Genomic DNA, 20,006 nt, shown 5'->3' with positions numbered 1-20,006 from the left:
ATGAATGAAAATTCTATTCTGCCTACAAAATATCCACAAGTAATGTACAAGCCTGTAAAATCATACAGGATAATCAAAATGGCAAAACAATGTATTCTTGGCAATACTCAGATATTTATTTATTTATTTTTTAAATCATTTTTTTTCTGTTTGATCAGGACAAAGCTTGGGTTATGGTTTTGTGAACTACATTGACCCCAAGGATGCTGAGAAGGCGATCAATACCCTGAATGGACTAAGGCTTCAAACAAAAACCATTAAAGTAGGTCCAGATTTTTGACAAAGATTTCTGTATCTTTTTTTTGTCTAGTCATTAATGTCTGAAACTTACAAGGCTGTTCAGGTGTTTTTTTTTTTTTTTTTTTTTTTTTTAATACGGTAGTTCATTGCCTCAGTCATCTGGAGAAGCAAAGCCATGTATGCCAAGCAGAAAGTTAGGTTTGTGGTAACTGATTTGTAGATTTAAAGGAAGCTTGCAGTTTCACAGCCAGTGGTTTGGCTAAGGAGAATTCAGATTTTCAAGCTATATTAAAGCACAACTTCAGGCAGCTATTGGCAAAAAAAGTTGATATTAAAATCCTGAAACTGCTACCTGCAAACTGACTTTAGCACTGTAATCAGCTCGGGTCTTTAAAGTGCACCTGGGCCCAGACTATGGACAATACATTTATTCCCAACACCCAGTAACTGCATCATTTTGGCAAATGAAATTGTACATATTGTACAATCTGTGGTATACTCACTGGCCACTTTATTAGGTGCACCTGGCTAGTACTGGGTTAGACCTAGTTTTGCCTTCAGAGCTGCCTTAATGCTTCATGGCATAGATTCAACAAGCTGTTGGAAACATTCCTCAGATTTTGGCCCATATTGACATTGGCATCACACAGTTGCTGCAGATTTGTTGACTGCACATCCATGATGTGACTCTCCCATTCCACCACATCCCTAAGATGCTCTATTGAATTGAGATCTGGTGATTGTTGAGACCATTGGAGTACAGTGAACTCATTGTCATGTTCAAGAAACCAGCTGTCACAGTGTATTACCCTGCTGGAAGTAGCCATCAGAAGATGGGTACACTAGTCATAAAGGGATGGACATCAGTCAGCAGCAATACTTGGGTAGGCCGTGTTTTTTAAACGGTGCTCAGTTAGTCCTAATGGGTCCAGTGTGCCAAGAAAAAAAATCCCCCACACCATTATACCACCACCAGCTTGAATTGTTGATACAAGGCAGGGTGGATCAATGCTTTCTTGCTTATGGCAAATTCTGACCCTACCATCTGAATGTTGCAGCTGAAATTGAGACTCATCAGACCAGACAATGTTGTTTCAATCTTCTATTCAATTTTGGTGAGCCTGTGCAAATTTGTAGCCTTTGTTTCGCTGACAGGAGTGTGGTCTTCTGCTGCTGTAGAACATTTGCTTCAATGTGTTGTGCATTCAGAGAGGGTATTCTGTAGGGGTGCAACGGATCAAAAAACTCACGGATCGGATAATTTTTCGGATCAGCAAATAATTGAATTTGCAAAAAACGTGTGAAAATTCCACCACAGTAGTCTCCACTGTAATATCCACGTCATCTCCCCCTTCTGTAATATCCACGTCATCTCCCCCTTCTGTAATATCCACGTCATCTCCCCCTTCTGTAATATCCACGTCATCCCCCCCCTTCTGTAATATCCACGTCATCTCCCCCTTCTGTAATATCCACGTCATCTCCCCCTTATGTAATATCCACGTCATCTCCCCCTTCTGTAATATCCACGTCATCTCCCCCTTCTGTAATATTGGCTGAGCATGGCTGGTTATTACCGAGTATTGCAGGGTATGGCTGGGTATCGCCGGGTATGAAGGGATGGCTATGACTGCAATTGTCAGAGCAGCGCTGTGGGCACTACGGTTGCAGTCCACAGCGCTGCTGCCATCTGATCTCTCCCCTCCACTGTACAGATCTGTACACAGAGGGGAGATAGGAACTGGTGTCATAACGTCGGTTTGTTTACAAGTGATCGCTCCGTCATTTGATGGCACGATCCCGTAAACGCCAACAGGTGCACCAAGATGACCGCTGCTCCGGAACTAGGCCGGAGCCTTTCCTAAGGCCGAGACCGCGGATCGTGGCGTGTGCCGATCTGAACGGGGTGACCTGTTCGAATCACGGATCGGTCACGACTAGTTGCACCCTATGTATTCTGAATACCTTGTTTGTAACTAGTGGTTATTTGCGTTACTGTTGCCTTTCTATCATCTCAAACCAGTCTGCTCATTCTCTTACATCAACAAGGCATTTTTGTCCAAACAAATTCCGCTCACTGGATATTCTTTTTCTGAACATTCTCTGTAAACTCTAGAGATGGTTGTGTGAAAATCCCAGTAGATCAGCAGTTTTTGAAAGTCTGACACCAACAACCATGCCACGTTCAAAGTCACTTAAATCCACTTTCTTCCCCATTCTGCTCAGTTTGAACTTGGCAAACCGTCTCTACCACACGTAGACGCCTAAACAATTGAGCTGTTGCCATGTAATTGGCTGATTATCAATTTGTAGCAATTGAACCGGTGTAGCCATTAAAGTGGCCGGTGAGTGTATATCACTTGCATGTTTTTCTTTGAGAAATAACCCCTTGTTTCTGGTATTATAGGAATCTTTCTTCTGAAAGGCAGTAGTCTGTGAGCTAGCTCCTTCCAAAATTCACCCCCCACGCACACACAATGTAGGTAGAGAGCAGGAGCCTACCTACCTTAGGATTTAAGGCAAGAGCAATGATTAATGGATCAGTGCACCAATAAAATAAAGTGCCAGTAAAAGCAGAGTAGTGCAGAAAAAGCACCCACTCTCCACCTTGATATACTGTGTCAGGGGCTAGGCTCGAACTTCTAATAACCCATGGTATAGGTATACAAGCAGGTCACCCTGGTGGATGATGTGGGCTCACCTGAGGTGCGGGGTCTAAATATTAACCGGTGTTCACCAGAGCTCCTGACGGTGATGATGGATTTAGCTGCGTGTTAGTACCAGGTTGCGGTCCGCAGGATCACTCCACCAGGAAGTGAGCAAGCTGGGTCCAGTAGCAGATATAGCAGTCGGTAAACAAACAACAATTATTCTTGTGAGTGACGATGTATTCCCCAGTAATGTTAAAAATGGCTGCAGGCACTTTTTTACATTCCCATATAGGCAGGGCTTTTTTTCAGCAGGAACTAGGGGAACTCGGTTCCACCACTTCTGGTGCAAGTCTTCTGCTCCCTTCCCACCACTATCGCTTGGTAACACTGAAGTCCAGCTTCTGCGTTTACACGTGATGGCTTATCTCCCAGTAGCTCCCACAGGTCAGATCTCCTGCGCAGATCCCACTGAGTTCCGGGCGGAGGCAAGGGAGATACAGAACAAGTGCCCAGGGTTCAGTGTAGTCATGGGCAGGAGAGGTTGCATGGTAGGCTGCACCCTAGGTGGTCTTCATGGTTTCCCTGGTGACCAATTGATGCTCCTACTGCATAATCTCCCTTGCAAGTGACTGTAGTATAGTATGCTGGGAGTTACTACAGCCGGATAGGTGCTTCAGCTTTATATTGCAATGAAGGTAAGACATATGGCAGATGGTGGAGCTTTTAAGGACGGGGGAGAAGATGAGGGCAGTGGAGAGAGGGGTTGTATGCAGAGGGAAGAGCTACTAGTTGATGCCATTTGGCAGGTGTGTGTGTGTGGGTATGGTTGTGTTCCTGCACCTTTTCTGTGAGAAAAAAAAAGCCCTGCCTATAGGTGTGCAAGAAAGTAGTAAACAAGCCAAAGGTCAGTAACAAGTACTGGTTATTGGGCAGAAACAGTCGAGGAACAAACCAAGGGTCGGTAACTAGTGTCGGCAAAGACTGGGACAGCAGCAACAAAGATGGAGCGAGGTACTGGCTGGAGAGAGCACACAGGAAGTGCAGAGACGTGGCTTAAATCAAAGTTCATGGGAGGTGCAAAGAGTTAACTTAAAATAGCTGGATGATACCCAGGGTTTTGAGAAAAGGACTTTACAAACAACTTTACGAAGTGGAGCCGTGTTTATAATTGTTATAAGCAAACTCTGCCATATATTGATGGTCCACCCAGTCATCTTGAAAAGAACTGACAAAACATTGAAGGTAGTGCTCCAATGTTTGGTCCTCCCTGTCTGACCATTAGAGGATGGAAAGCAAAAGGACAGCTTAATATGTACACCTACGGCTGAACAAAAGCTTTTCCAAATTTTGAGGTAAACTGCACTCTTCCGTCAAACATCACCAAGAATTTCATTCTCAAGCTATCAACCCCCTAGATTGTTCAGCAGAAGGTACCCCTTTACTGGTATAAAATAAGCCATCTTAGTGAGGCGGTTGACTACCAAGGTGATGGTAATTTCTTTTGAAGAATGTAAATTACCTCCACGGGCTTGATGGAACAGAGAGCAGCTGGAGCAACCCCAAAGGAGAAGTTGTGAAGGTGTCTTGGTGTGTGCACAGGTCAGGCACAAGGCCACAAAGCTTTTGACATCTCTTGTAACCAGGCCACCAAAAGGAACATGACAAATGTTCGTTCTTAAAAATCGTAAATTGCCCCACAAGTTGAGTCCTAAACTAACCGGAGGGCTTCAACATGAACAGATTTAAGTACATAGACAATGTGCTTGAGTCCAAAAGCCATTCTTGTATTCAAGGTTAATGTCCTTGGATGGTTGAGAAGTGGGTCATTCTCATATCCCTCTTTGAGGAGACTCTGTCTTTGAACTTGTGTCCCTCAAAAGGTTTTTTTGTGGTAGGATTGTACATTGCCACCTTCCTGGAGCAGATCAAACAGCATCCTTAATAGCCATCGGCCTTACCACTCCTCCATCCAGATCGATACGAGATAATAAAATTGAACCTTGAAAAGCATAGAGACCTACGTGTTTGTCTAGAAGACAACTTCTTGCCAGAACAAATGCATTCCATTTTTTTATGATCAGAGAGAACAGTTGCATGATAAGCCCCTATCAACAGCCTTCATTCAGAAAAGACTTCCTTTAATTGCCAGCAACTTTCTTATCGTACTTCACGGGACACGGAGTCATAGTAGTTACTATGTGGGTTATAGGCCACCTTCAGGTGATGGACACTGGCACGCCCCAAGACAAAAAGTCCACGCCCTATATAACCCCTCCCACTACAGGGAGTACTTCAGTTTTTTCGCTAGTGTCTAAGGTGTTGGTCACGAGTAAAGATGTACTGTGCTAAGCTTCACTGTAGCAATCCTTGCTGGGGCTAGCCATGCGGCCGGATCCATTCAAAGTGTCTTTTTGGCCGAATGATACCCGGGCCTCGTATCCGAAGAAACAAGGTTTTGCCTGTAAAAGCTTCTCTTTTCGAGAGCTGTACCTGGGATCCAGTACTTTTGCTATTTAAGGCCATAAACTCTTTACTGGTGGTGGTGCTATTACAGGTCCAGGATTGTGGGTTTGCCAGAGTATCCCCAGCTCCTGAAGGTTTGTAACGGAACCCACCATGAAGGGTGAAGATTGGGTCTGTTGGTTTTACCACACAAGACCCTGCGGCGGGAAAGGTAAGGAGTTTTTTTTTTCTAAGAATTTTTTTTATTTTCTTATGAAATGTCTCCTTTTAATTAGTGAATGTTGTCATGCCAATGTGTCACCACTGGGGGCTGTATTGAGCACATACCTTCTCACGCTGGCTCAGACAGCTCACGTTGTGTATTCGGAACAAGCAGTTTCCTTTCCTCCAGCTAGCAGCAGTCCTCTGGTAAGTCTGGGAGGGGCGGTTTCTCCCCACCAGGCGCCTCCCACCTGTACTGTTTTTACCCCCTCTTCACAAGAAACAGACGCCAGGAGAAAAGATTTAAAAAACGCACTTCGCCCTACTCGACGGATTCCAGGTTCCCTCCTCACCAAATTCCCCCCTCACAACAGCGATCCCATAGGATCAGAGACCCTCTGTTTTTAAAAGGGAGGAGGGGGGCCGTAGGCGACGTAGGGGGCGGGGCTTAGTGCGCCATTGGCATTCTCCAAGACTTCTACAGTCAGAAGTAAGCCTAAAACCATCTCAAAGAAGATGGCATCCTCCCCTGAGAGTGATATGGCTGGTCAGAGTGAGCCATCAGGGACGTTGAGTGTTGCATCTGCTCTTAACACTGTAGCCCCTGTTTATATTACTGAAGAGGTTTTTTTCCTCAACCATTTTTGGCTTGGAGCAAAAAATGTATGCTTTAATTGTATCCCAGAGTGGGACTTAGTGTAACAGGCCCCCGTCCATTACTCAGGACCCTCAAACTGATGACGATCTCTCAGTGGACTAGGAAGAGGCTGGTGACTTATCTTCTGAAGAGTCTAATACGGATGGCTCAAGTTCACAGGAAAGGTTGTTGGTACAATTTCTCACTGAATTGGTCCACTCCACATTTTTGCTGCCAGCAAGCGCAGTCAGTCGATGAGCCCACTTCTGGTTTGGGTTCGCTAAAACTGCCCCAAACTATTCATGCTTTTCAGGATTCATGCTATTCATGCATTCTTATTCATGTCATTCATTGCTAAAAAAGCTTATGTATTCTGAGTGGGAGCACCCAGATAACTTTTTTCTGAGGAAAAAACTTTTTCAACACTTTATCCTATGGAGGAAGAGTTTAATAAAAAATGGGGGATTCTAGCTGGTATATCCTTTGTGAACAAAAACCTGACTTGTCCAGTAGACAAAGCTCAAATGCTAAAGGATCCAACAGATAAAAAGTTGGAATTCCTTTTTAAAAATTATTTCATTCACAGGTTCAGTGGTTCCTCCTGCTCTGGCAGCGATTGGGGTATCTTAGTCCTTAAAGGACCAGTTTTAAGAGGTACTCAAGGTTATTCCTGATCAGCAGGCCCAAGATTTGGCCGGGATATTAGAGGTGTTATGTTTTACAGTAGACGCTATAAAAGATTCTATTCTCCAGGCTTATGCTAGGGCTGTTACATGTGCGTAGAATTTTATGGTTGAAAAATTGGTCAGCCGAAGCACCATGCAAAAAGCTCCTGGCCGGTTTTCCATTTCATCGTGAACGATTATTTGTTGACGATCTGGATAAGTATATCCAAAGAATTTCTAATGGAAAAAGTTCCCTTTTTACCAGTTAAGAAGTTTAAGCGCTTTTCTTTTAAACAAGCTTCTTCTCCAGTTCCAGGAGCATCGGCCTCCAGGCAGTCGCGACAGCCTTCACTATAAGGTTCAAGATGTAAACCTCAGGGTCAGTTCCAGGGGCAAAAGATGACCTGGGGGAAGGGAGCCCACAAAACAAAATAGTAAAACCTCCTTATGAAGGGGCGCTCCCGCCCGCTCGTGTGGCACAATGAACAAGGAACAATGTTGAGGCAGATGGGTGGCTTCCTCAATATCTCTAGGCTGTAAACTAGAGTTCCGAGAGTTCCCGTCTCCTCATTTTCTCATATCAAGTGTTCCCAAAGATCCAGTAAAAAAGTCTTTCTAGCTTTGGATCATCTCTTGTCCCAAAGAGTGATATCGGTGGTCCCCTTGGAAGAGCGAGGATTAGGGTTTTATTCAAAACCAAACATGGTACCAAAACCAAATGGAGATGTCAGACTCATTTTAGATCTCAAAGATCTAAACCGGTTTTTGAATATCCACTCTTTTCGTATGGAGTCAATCTGATTAGTAGTCTCCATCCTCTATCCAAAGAACTTCTGGCATCAATCGACATAAAGGATGCTTCTCTCCATGTGCCTATTTTTCCCGCTCACCAGAAATATCTACACTTCAAGATAGAAAATCTTCATTTTCAGTTTGTAGCTCTGCCTTTCGGTCTAGCTACTGCACCCCAAGTGTTTACAAAGGTCCTGGCTCCTCCTTTAGCCAAATTAAGGGCTCAAGGCGTAACTATTCTGGCTTACTTAGACAATCTACTCTTGATAGATCAGTCAGTAGCCCACTTAAACCAAAGTTTTGTCACCACAGCCAGCTTACAAGGAATACCTGGGTTGGATGCTCAACCTAGAGAAGTCCTCCTTAAAACCATCAAGGAGATTGCAGTACTTGGATCTGATCATATATGCAACTCAGGAGAGGTTGTTCTTGCCCCAGGCAAGAATCTGTTCCATAAGGGAACTGTTTCAGCTGGTCAAAGCAAAGAAGAATCCTATTCGACTTTGCATGAAATTATTGGGAAAGATGATTTCATTTGAGGCCGTTCCTTATGCACAGTTTAATTTGATACTGCTGCAAAACTGTATCCTGTCAACCTGGAACAAGAAGGTCCAAGCTGTGGACTTCCCAATGCGTTTATCCCCCAAAGTGCATGAAAACCTCAGTTGATGGTTGATATCCAAGGATCTTCAAAAAGGAAAATCCTTTCTGTCAGTTACCTGGAAGGTGGTAATGGATGCCAGCCTTCTGGGCTGGAGGCAGTCCTGGAAGAAGCATCTATGCAAGGAAAATAGTCCAAATCAGAAATGACCCTGCCCATCAATATTTTAGCGATTTGGGCAGCACGCCTGGCCCTGAAGATCTGGACGCTCAGATTACAGAATTGTCCTGTCCGAATCCAATCGGACAATGCCACAACAGTGGCCTATATCGATCGCCAAGGAGGCACGAGAAGTCGTGCGGCCCAGAGAGATGAATCATATCCTATCTTGGGCGGAAGACAACATTCCTGTGGGATACGTTTTCACTGATCTATGCGTTCCCTCCTGTTCTGCTACTTCGGTGTCTTCGCAGGATCAAGCCAGAAGGGGAGGAGGTGATTCTTGTGGCCCAGGAGATCTTGGTTTGCAGAGATCATAAAGATGGCGGTAGAGGACCCATGGACCCTACCGCCACAGCCAAACCTTCTCTCGCAAGGTCCGGTATTCCATCCTACCTTACAAACACTAAGTTTAATGGTTTGGCTATTGAGACCCACATTCTGAAAGACAGTGGGCTGCCAGCTTCAGTAGTTTCTACTTTGGTTAATGCTAGGAAGCCAGCCCCCGGAGTCATATACTATAGAATCTGGAAGGCATGTGTCTCCCGGTGCGAATCCAGGGGTTGGCACCCCAGGTAATATGTCATAGGTAGGATCCTTGAATTTCTACAGATGGGATTAGAAATTAAGCTGGCTTTGAGTACTATCAAACGATAGTGGGGGGGAAGACTTCTGCAGTTCTCAAGGGTCTGGCATGAAGAGTTTCGAAACAGACGGGGGGGGGGGGGGGTCTCCACTATGACTCCAGATTTCAAACTAGAGTTCAGAGAATTGGATTCTATTCTGTGGTGCTGGAGGGATTCAGCCAATCTAATGAGAGGCCTCCCTTGGGTGTTTCCGGTAGACAAACGTCTAACAACGGATGCAAGCTCCCGGGGTTGGGGAGCCCATCTGGATGGACTTAACGGCCCAGGGGACTTGGTCCAAGGAGATTGTCAAACTGGCGAGAGCTCAGGGCCATTTTCCTAGCCCTCCTAGCTTTTCACCATTTAGCGAAGGGACATCGTGTCCAGATCCTCTCGGACAATATGACTGATGTGGCATATGTCCTAAAGCGGGGAGGAACCAGGAGCAGGGGTCTTATTGATCTAGCCAATCAACTTTTCTGTTGGGCAGAGCAGAATGTAGCCTCCCTGTCGGCAATTCACCTGAAGGTCTCCCAAAATCTGTTAGGTCTGCTCAGCAGGAGACTACTGATAGAAGCAGAGTGGTGCTTGAATCAGGAGGTTTTTCGGATGGTTAACAGAAGGTGGGGGTTCCCTCAGGTAGACCTATTTGCCAGTCAACAGAACGCAAAGGTCCACAGGTTCTTTTCTCTTCAACAAGAAGACCAGGCATTAGGCATAGATGCTCTAGCGCATCCATGGCACTACCACCTGTGTTATGCCGTTCCCCCCTTTCCTCTAATCCCGATGGTCTTAAGAAAATTCAGGGAGGAGGGGACCAGTTTGCTCCTAAGCACGCCGTTCTGGCCAAAAAGGCCTTGGTTTGCAACACTACTAAGCCTGGCTGCAGAGCCTCCATGGAAACTACCATTCAGGGAGGACCTTCTAACACAAGGTTCAGTGGTTCATCCAGAGACAGACTGTCTACACCTAACTGCTTGGCTTCTGAGGAAGATCTTCTAAAGGCTAAAGGTTTATCTGACAAGGTAGTAAAAACCCTACTCTCCAGCAGAAAAGGTTACTAGGGCCATGGAGAAAGGATTGGCAGCCAGCACCTTAAAAACTCAGGTGGCGGCTCTTTCAGTTTACTTTGAAGAGACTCCATCTAGATAAACTCTTTTCTGTTTGAACCCTTACAAGATGCTTGTTTGAAAAATTTAGTTTTAAAGACAATCTTTTTGGTGGCTATCAGTGAAGACCTTTAAATATAAATATAATCAGTGAACTTCAGGCCTTGGCAGTCACGGAGCCTTTTCTAAAAATTCTTTCCGAACCGGGTAGTTCTCCAAACAGACCCAACGTTCCTTCCCAAAGTCTCCTCAAACTTTCACCGTTCTCAACAAATAGTGTTGCCTACTTTCTCCTCAGCTCCTGCTAATGCAGGTGAGAAAGCTTTCCATACCTTGGACGTAAGGAGGTGCTTTCTTCAATTCTTGTCGGTCACTAAAGAATTTAGAAAGTCGAGCCCTCTTCATAATCTCTTCAGGCCCTCGTAAGGGAAAAAAGGGGCAATTACAGAGGCCTATGGAGCTAAAGGAGAAATGCCTCCTGCAGGGATCGTGGCTCACTCCACGAGAGCAACAGCAGTATCCTTGGCCTGAAAGGACTGGTGCTACGCCTGATCAGATTTGCAAGGCAGCCACGTGGTCAAGCTATTCGACCTTTCTCCGACACTACAGGCTGGACTTATTGTCAGCTGCGGATCAGGCCTTCGGCAGGAAGGTACTGCAGGCAGTAGACCCACCCCTAGGATAAGCTTCTTGGTTATCCTCTCCAGGGTTGTCCTGAAAGACGATTTGAGAAAGACTTACCGGTGATGGTATTTCTAAGAGCCTTTCAGGACAACCACTAGTTTCCCTCCCTTTTTCTAGCTTAGAATTGGTATAAGTAGCCATCATGGTGGTTTGTGGTTTTTCTGTGCTTTGTTTTCCAGTATGCCGGAGGCCACAATAACTGAAGCCATGGTAGAAGAGGAGATATTTAAAGGTCTGCAAGTGTTTCCTGTAAAAAGGGGCAACACAAGGGTTTCCTGTAAAAAGGGGGGGGGGGGCTGCGCTCTCTCCAGGGTTGTCCTGAAAGGCTCTTAGAAATACAGTCACCGGTAAGTCTGTCTTTTTTTAAGCCATTAAATACATTTTGTTTTTCTTTACATACTGTCACTAGTGCATTTCAGTAGCATCATATGACTGGTGTGTCCGTGTTCGGGGATACTGATTGGTGACCGTATATAAATGTTTTTTTTTTTTTTTTTTTTTTTTTTTACTTTTTAAATACTTTGAATGGAGTAGTTCAGTGTTTTATTTTTGCTTAGAACAGAGATGATCACTGTTTTTTAAGGTATAGTTTTAGATGTCATGCCTTTCATGGCAACATGCTTACGATTGTGATCTGTGATTGGCTACAGCTAATTACATGGTACAGGGTGCTGTGAATGGCCTAGGTACCATGTGATAGCTGTAGGACAATCACAAAATTGTAACCAAAACAATCATAAATTAAAGCCATTCATGACTGTTTACATTATAATCATGTGATCACTTTGACCAATCATGGCGACCACATGATGCCAACGACAACTGTAGCAGCCGGGTACTGAGCGCCGTGATTTGTGTCCACTGGAGGTCAAGGGGTCTCATTGTGCACCCCTCCAAAACACTTGAAGTTGCATACAAGTGCAAAAACACTCTCAAATTACTTCAAAAATGCATGTCTACGTATGCAAAAAAAAAACTGAAAACCATTTTCAGTTTGCTTGAGAAATAAATCGGCTGAGTTGTGAATAGAAGCTTAACATGGTGTGGTGAAATTGGCTTTTTTCCCCTAAAATCTGAACTTCTAGGTGGTTCTTCACCTAGTCCTATTTCTCTTGTTCAAAAGTTTTTATTTTAGAAACATGGAATATTGACAAATACAGAACATCTGACAAAATTATTATAATATAATACTGAAATACAAACCATGCAAGTAAAAATGTTACACTATGTTTACAACCAATGGGAATGAATTCAATGTATAATATACTTCCGTTTTCATTGTGTTAATAAAACAATTATTAATACTCCCATATAGTAGTGAGATATTAGATAATCCTGAGTGTAAAAGTTGTTTACAACTGAAGAGTTGGTAATCTCAATAAGCTGGAGTAGACAAGAATATATAAATTTAAAGATTTGAATTTAACGAAACCTTGACCAGAACTTCAATTATGTGTTGATAACAAATACTGTAATGCAAAAAAAGACTGAGTTGAGAAAGATAGTTCTTGAAGGAACAAGGGGAAGGAAAATGATGAAAGGAAATGAGGGCAAATGGGAAGGGAAGACGATGGCAATCCGAAGTCAAATTTTTGTATACATTTTGTTGATAATCCATACTTGATGTGATTGTAGCCGTAGCAGTACTGCTTGGACCTTGAACAAGGGGGCACAAAAGCTTGTCCTGAAAAATTGTATATTGGTGCAAATAAAGTATCCCGGACAGTACTCAATGTTCTCTGTTGATAGTCCATGACGAGAGTACTCGATTATCAAAATTGTCTGGCATATAATAATTAATCCGTGGTTTCCTTATGGTGTCAAAATTCTTCATATGATTTTTATCTAACATATCCATGTTAGCATGAATAAAAGATTGATTCATTCTGAGTTTGGTTTCTGCAATGTTCACAACAGGTGTTTTCAATGCGTTAGCTATTGTCTGCTTTTCGGCCATCAGGAATGTGAGGAATAGCTTGAATTGTTTGAGTAAGAGAAACTGGTTTTAAATTGAGAAGAGCTGACATTGGGTCTGGTAAAACCGAACAGTCTAAATAATTTTGAGGCTATCAGAAAGACCTTTTCCCAAAACGTGTGTGCGATTGGACACTTCACCAAATGTGCATGTATGTACCTTGTTCCCGACAGCCAAGAAAACAGGGGCCCGAGTTGTCTATTGCAAATTTGACTATTCTGGCAGAAACCAAATACCATCGTGTATATCGGCCGATATTTGGCGTGTTTTAATTAATCGGCATCGGTTGATTGTGCTGATAAAAAAGGCCGATAACTTCAGCGCAACTTGCAAATGACTTCTGTAATAGAAGTCATTGCAAGTTGCTGAAGTCTTCTGTAGAGCGACTTCTCTCTGGGCAGTCTGCCAAGAAAAGACCAAAAAAATACGTTTATACTTATGAACTGAACTCTGTAGGAGTACCCAGTTTAACCATTTAAAGACAAAATCTTGGAAAAAAAAAAAAAAAAAAAAAAAAAGACAAAATCTTTTCTGACACTTGTTGCTTACAAGTAAAAATTCTGTATTTTCTGCTAGAAAATCACGTGGAACCCCCAAAAATTATATATATATTTTTAGCAAAGACCCTCGGGAATAAAAGAGCGGTTGTTGCAATATTTTATGTCACAAGGTATTTGCAGATCTTGCAAATGTTTTGGACTTTAGCAAAATTTTTTGGAAAAAATACACTAATGGTTTAAAAAAAAAAAAAAATGTAAAGTTAGCCCATTTTCCTTTTTTCGTCCAAAAGTTTTGATTACCTGTTTTTTTTTTAATGTAAATTATACATAAAAGTGAACTGATTTGAGGTCTGTTTTGTTTAATGTTTAAATGTAAGACATTTTCTGTATCCCTTATTACTTAAGGCTGCTTTCACACTGGAGTGGGCAGGCGTTGACTGTAAAACGCTGCTAGGTTTAGTGGCGCTTTACCGTCATTTTAGCGGTGCTATTCGGCTGCTAGCGGGGCATTTATAACCCAGCTAGCAGCCAAGGAAGGGGTTAAATGCGCCCGTGAAGCGCCGCTGCCAAATCGCATTACAGGCGCTTCGGCAGGGTGGGGGAGGAGCGGTATACACCACTCCAAAGATGCTGCTGGCAGGACTTTTTTTTTAACGTCCTGCCTGTGTGCTTTCACACAGACTGCAGGGGAGCCGTTTTGCAGGCACTTTACAGATACGATTTTTAGTCCAAAAGCACCTGGAAAACACCTCAGTGTGAAAGGTGTCTAACTTAGATTTTATGAGATGCAGGGAAAAAAAAAAATCGGCCTAACATATTGGCCCAAAAAATTTGGCATCATATATCGGCCGTCGCAATTTCTAAATATCGACATCGGCCAGAGAAAAACCCATATCGGACGACCTCTAGTCTCAACCGCCAATATGTTTGTAGAAGATTATTTAGTAATCTTAATTTTTAAGTTGTTTGGGAATAAATTATTGAAATGCAACCTTTAGCATGTGGTTCTTTTAGACAAATTCTTTCAAATTGAGAAATGGTGTGTAAGTTGCCACTAGAATTGAGGGGAGGAGCATAAAAAATTTTTGATTTGAAGATTTCTGAATATTTTGGATTGGGGGAGCCAAAAGGTCTCTCATAGTTCTGGGTAAGGTCATATTGAGGTTCTTGAAGTTGTATAGACAAGTAATGCCAGCCTTGGACCAGGCTTTAAGTCCTGGGAGATATCCAAGCTGGATAAAAGGTGGGATTTTTGTGAAAAGAAAGAAGCAGATTATGTGTAGATTGTAGACCATGTGAGGTTTTAGGTCTGTCCCCAAATACATAAGGAATGTCTATAAATTGGATTTTTTAAATCTTTACGACCTGCAGGTCATAACAATGATATAATATTTATGGGAAGAGGATCACGGTCTATTGCTTCAATGAATACCCACAAAGGCATCTCTGTAGTTGAATGATATTTCTATAATTGTGCCATTTGAGCTGCTTTATAGCAGGTTGGAAAATCTGGAAATCGCAGACCCACCCATTGATTTAGGGAGAACTAAGGTTTTCCTGGGTAGCCCGAGTTTTGTTTTCCCCCAATTAAATTGTATTGCTTTTTGTTGAATCAATCTAAGAAAATAAGCGGGAATATGGATTGGAAGTGTTCTAAATAGATATATGAATTTTGGAAGTATGGTCATTTTTATAATGTCGATTTTTCCAAACCAAGATATCTGTATGGATGACCAGTTGGATAACAAACTTGTAATATTTTTCAATAAAGCTGGGTAATTAGCTGCAAATAAATCTGAGGGACTGGCAGTGAGTTGAATACCTATACCTGTAGGAAGATTCTGGACGAGAACACCCGAGCAAGAAGTGGATCGGAGGAAGAAGATGGAGGAAGATGATGAAGAAACCGAAGGATGAAGAAAGGAAGATGAAAGAAGAATTTAATAAAAGACTTGTCAAAGACAGTCTCCTGTAATTTTTAGCACTTGTCACCATTTTGGTGAAATGATAGGGGTACTTTTGTACCCCCTTGCCATTTCACATGGGGGGGCGGGATCTGGAGGTCCCCTTGTTAAAGGGGGCTTCCAGATTCCCCCTTTAACAAGGGGACCTAAGCCCTCTGCCTGCAGACCCTCACAACCACCGGCCAGGGTTGTGGAGATGAGGCCCTTGTCATCAGCATGTGGCCTTGTACGGTTCAGGAGGGGGCGCTCTCTCTGCCCCCCTCTTTTCCTGTGGTCTGCCTGGTTGGGTGCTCGGATAAGGGTCTGGTATGGATTTTAAGGGGGGCCCCCCCATGCCATTTTTTTTCCCCTTAAAATCCATGCCAGACCTGAAGGGCCTGGTATGCTCTTGGAGGGGAACCCATGCCATTTTTTTTAAAGTCGCCTGGCGGCGACTTAGTCGCGTTGTCAGTCGCACTGTGATTCACACTTAAGTCGTTTCCAAGTTGTCTCCCAAAGTCGTGCTGGAAGTTGCTACCCCTGTGTGAATGGACTGTTAACTATACGGCGCTCGCTATTATGATTTGCTCTGGCATATTATGTATTGTACTTGTGTGTGTGCCGATTCATACGCTCACTTGAAAATTTCTCTGGCCCCCAAATGGAGGTATAAACCAGCGCAGCGCATTCATCTTGGTAAATCAGCCCCACTGTCCAAATGAGACAAATCTGTTATCTCTGGATCGGCAGATTTGGGCGAGCCAGTTAGTCCAGTGGCTGAGATCTGCGGCCATTCAGTCCAGGAAATCGTTTATGCCTCTTCATTGGATGATGATCACAACGGACGTCAGTCTTGCCGGCTGGGGTGGAGTACTGGAAGTACAATCGACCCAGGGCCTCTGATCGAGGGAGGAATGCCAGTTACCAATCAATGTGTTTCGAGCGATCAGGCTTTGCCTCTCCACATGGTCGATGAGACTGAGGGCGTCCGATCAGTATCTAGTCAGACAACGCCACAGCGGTGGCATATGTCAACCATCAAGGAGGAACAAGAAGCTCGGCTGCAGCATGGGAGGTCGCTCACATCCTTTGGTGGGTAGAGCGACAAGTACCGGCCCTGTTGGCCATTTACATCCCGAGTGTGGAAAACTGGCAGGCAGACTACCTAAGTTGCCAGATGCTGGACCCAGGAGAATGGTCACTGCATCAGGTGATGTTCAGGCTTCTTTGCCTGAGGTGAGCACACCAGATGTGGATCTTCTGGCTTCTCATCTCAATTGAAAGGTGCGGAGAGCAGTACTGACTGATTTACGCCTTCCCTCCACTCAAACTGTTACCATGTCTGCTCCGCAGAGTGGAGGCGGAAGGGATTCCAGTAATACTGATTGGCCTCGGCGTCCTTGGTATGCCGACCTAGTATGCCTGGTGGTGGATGCTCCTTGGTGGTTACCGATGCGAGAAGACCTTCTGTCACAAGGTCCGATACTCCATCCTGCTTTACCATCGCTGGTTTCAACGGCATGGCTGTTGAAAGCCAGGTACTAAGGAACCGAGGTCTGTCGGACGCTGTGATTTGCACTATCCTGAGGACACCAAAATCTTCTTGGAAGATATACCATCGTACGTGGAAGGCTTGTATCTCCATGTGTGAGGAGATGGGGTGGCGTCCACACACCGATTCTGTTTCCAGGATCCTGCCATTCTTACAGCGTGGAGTAGACCAGAGGTTGGCCTTGAGCACTATCGAGGGACAGGTATTGGCTTTTTTTTTCTTTCAACGACCCATGGCATCGCACTCATTGGTGAGCACCTTTGTATAAGGGGTCCTGCATGTAGTCCCTCCGGTGCATCCACCCCTACCTCCGTGGGATCTGAACCTGTGGCCATTGGCGCTTCAGAAACCGCAGTTTGGGAACATCCGGGAAATTCCGTTGTCTCTCTCAGAAAGTGGTCTTTCTAGTGGCTATTAAATTTGCCAAGCGTGTTTCTGAGCTGGCGGCCTTGTCTTGCAAGTCGCCTTATCTGGTTATCCACAGGGATAAGGTGGTGTTGCGTCCACAACCTTTTCTGTCGAAGGTGGTTTCGGCCTTCCATCCCAATGAAGACATTGTGTTACCATCTCTGTGTCCTAAACTGACACATCCTAAGGATGTTGGGCCTCCATTCCCTGGATGTGGTCCAAGCCCTAAGGGTATATTTGTCTGCCGCGGCTTCCTTCCAGAAGTCAAATTCTCTGTTCATTTCGGTAGCTGGTTTGAAAAAAGGGCTGGCGGTCTTGTCGACCACCATTTCCAGGTGGATCAGACAGATCGTGGTCCAGGCTTATGCCCTGAAGGCGCAGGTGCCCCCCTTTCTTGTCACGGCCATTCCACCATGGCAACCGGGACCTCTTGGGCTTTCCAACATCAAGCGTCAGTTTCCCAGATGTGTAAGGCGGCGACTTGGTCATCCGTTCACTTTGAGCGCATCTTCTGATGCCTGCTTTGGCCGCAAAGTTTTGAAGGCGGCCGTGTAATCATTGCAATTTACACTTTCTTCTTGTTGGAGATGGTTACATTTTGATGCATTCTAATGCATCTGTTGGCCGCAAGTTCTGATGAGGTTGGCTCAGATTGTCTCCTGTTGGGGAGCACCTCTGGTTGGGGGTGAAATTATGTTTGCTGTTCCCACCCCTCGTTATGACACTGTTTGGGGGTTTCCCTACAGTCAAGATTAATGGAATTGTGTCAGTCAATGAACAGAAGAGAAAATAGGATTTTTGTACTCCCACCCCTCCTGTTTTAGGTCATACTGCTTGTTGACGTACTGAGCTGCAGGAAGCAGGCTGAGATGTTATTGTCAGAGGGACCGCCCCCCGTGCGGAACTGTACAGTTCTGTTTTTCACATGTATTAAATGTTCTGCCTTGTCCTCTCCTGAAGGTAGCGTATTAACCTTACGGTCAAGATTATTGGGCCTGTATCCGTCAATGAACGTCAGAGAAAAGGATTTTATGGCAAGTACAAAAATCCTATTTTTGCGATAAGTTTTTTTAGAAAGATAATTTGACCTTTTGGGTCTATGGAATTGGTGATTTATCCAGAAAGGCAAAGAGTCTGATTTAGAATCTCCACATAAAATTACAGTACCTATTTTTATGGTAGTCTATCGTTTGTAATGGATGGGAGAGAAAAGAATTAGGTTGCTTGTTGAGGGTATAATATGACACAATGGTGATAGCAGTATTCAGTAAATGCCCTTTAACCACTTTCAGACCGGACCATTTTGCTGGTAAATGACCAGAGGTCTTTTTACACTTTGGCACTGCGCTGCTTTAACTGGTAATTGCGCGGTCATGCAATGTTGTACCCAAACAAAATTTGCGTCCTTTTCTTCCCACAAATAGAGCTTTCTTTTGATGGTATTTGATTGCCTCTGCGATTTTTATTTTTTGCGATATAAACGTAAAAAGACCGCAAATTTTGAAAAAAAATGATATTTTCTACTTTTTGTTATTAGAAAAATCCAATAAACTCAATTTTAGTCATACATTTAGGACAAAATGTATTCAGCCACATGTCTTTGGTAAAAAAAAAGTCAATAATTGTATATTTATTGGTTTGCGCAAAAGTTGTCACATCTACAAACTAAGGTACGTTTTCTGGAATTTACGCAGCTTTTAGTTTACGACTGCCTATCTCATTTCTTGAGGTGCTAAAATGACAGGGCAGTACAAAACCCCCCCAAATGACCCCATTTTGGAAAGTAGACCCCCTAAGGAAATTGATAAGAGGCATGTTGAGCCCATTGAATATTTTATTTTTTTGCCTCAAGCGATTGAATAATGACAAAAAAAAAATATTTTTTTTTTTTTTACACAAAGTTGTCACTAAATGATATATTGCTCACACATGCTATGGGCGTATGTGAAATGACACCCCAAAATAAATTCTGCTGCTTCTCCTGAGTACGGGGATACCACATATGTGGGACTTTTTGGGAGCCTAGCCGCGTACAGGGCCCCGAAAACCAAGCACCGCCTTCAGGCTTTCTAAGGGCGTCAATTTTTGATTTCACGCCTCACTACCTATTACAGTTTTGAAGGCCATAAAATGCCAAGATGGCACAAAACCCCCACAAATGACCCCATTTTAGAAAGTAGACACCCCAAGCTATTTGCTGAGAGGCATGTTGAGTCCATGGAATATTTTATATTTTGCCACAAGTTGCGGGAAAATTACAAACTTTTTTTTTTTTTTTTTTTTTTTCACAAAGTTGTCACTAAATGATATATTGCTCATGCATGCCATGGGCATATGTGAAATGACACCCCAAAATAAATTCTGCTGCTTCTCCTGAGTACGGGGATACCACATATGTGGGACTTTTTGGGAGCCTAGCCGCGTACGGGGCCCCGAAAACCAAGCACCGCCTTCAGGCTTTCTAAGGGCGTAATTTTTTGAGTTCACTTCTCACTACCTATTACAGTTTTGAAGGCCATAAAATGCCAAGATGGCACAAAACCCCCACAAATGACCCCATTTTAGAAAGTAGACACCCCAAGCTATTTGCTGAGAGGCATGTTGAGTCCATGGAATATTTTATATTTTGCCACAAGTTGCGGGAAAATTACAAACTTTTTTTTTTTTTCACAAAGTTGTCACTAAATGATATATTGCTCACGCATGCCATGGGCATATGTGAAATGACACCCCAAAATAA

General features: G+C 43.7%; 1 protein-coding gene across 5 annotated transcripts in view; it reads left to right on the top strand.

Moving 5' to 3' along the window:
- Positions 1–20,006, top strand: part of ELAVL2 (ELAV like RNA binding protein 2) — a 355,320-nt gene that overhangs the window by 191,688 nt on the left and 143,626 nt on the right. For all 5 annotated transcript variants that reach the window (XM_077475153.1, XM_077475155.1, XM_077475156.1 and 2 more), the window contains one exon: positions 159–262. In XM_077475153.1, coding sequence (XP_077331279.1) covers positions 159–262 — 104 coding nt within the window. The remainder of the gene's footprint in view (positions 1–158; positions 263–20,006) is intronic.

The sequence above is a fragment of the Lithobates pipiens genome, unplaced genomic scaffold (assembly GCF_037356315.1).
Source record: "Lithobates pipiens isolate NorthernLeopardFrog02 unplaced genomic scaffold, aLitPip1_a1.2 Scaffold_13, whole genome shotgun sequence".
NCBI classification, from domain to species: domain Eukaryota; kingdom Metazoa; phylum Chordata; class Amphibia; order Anura; family Ranidae; genus Lithobates; species Lithobates pipiens.
This window is presented reverse-complemented; position numbering and strand designations above follow the sequence as displayed.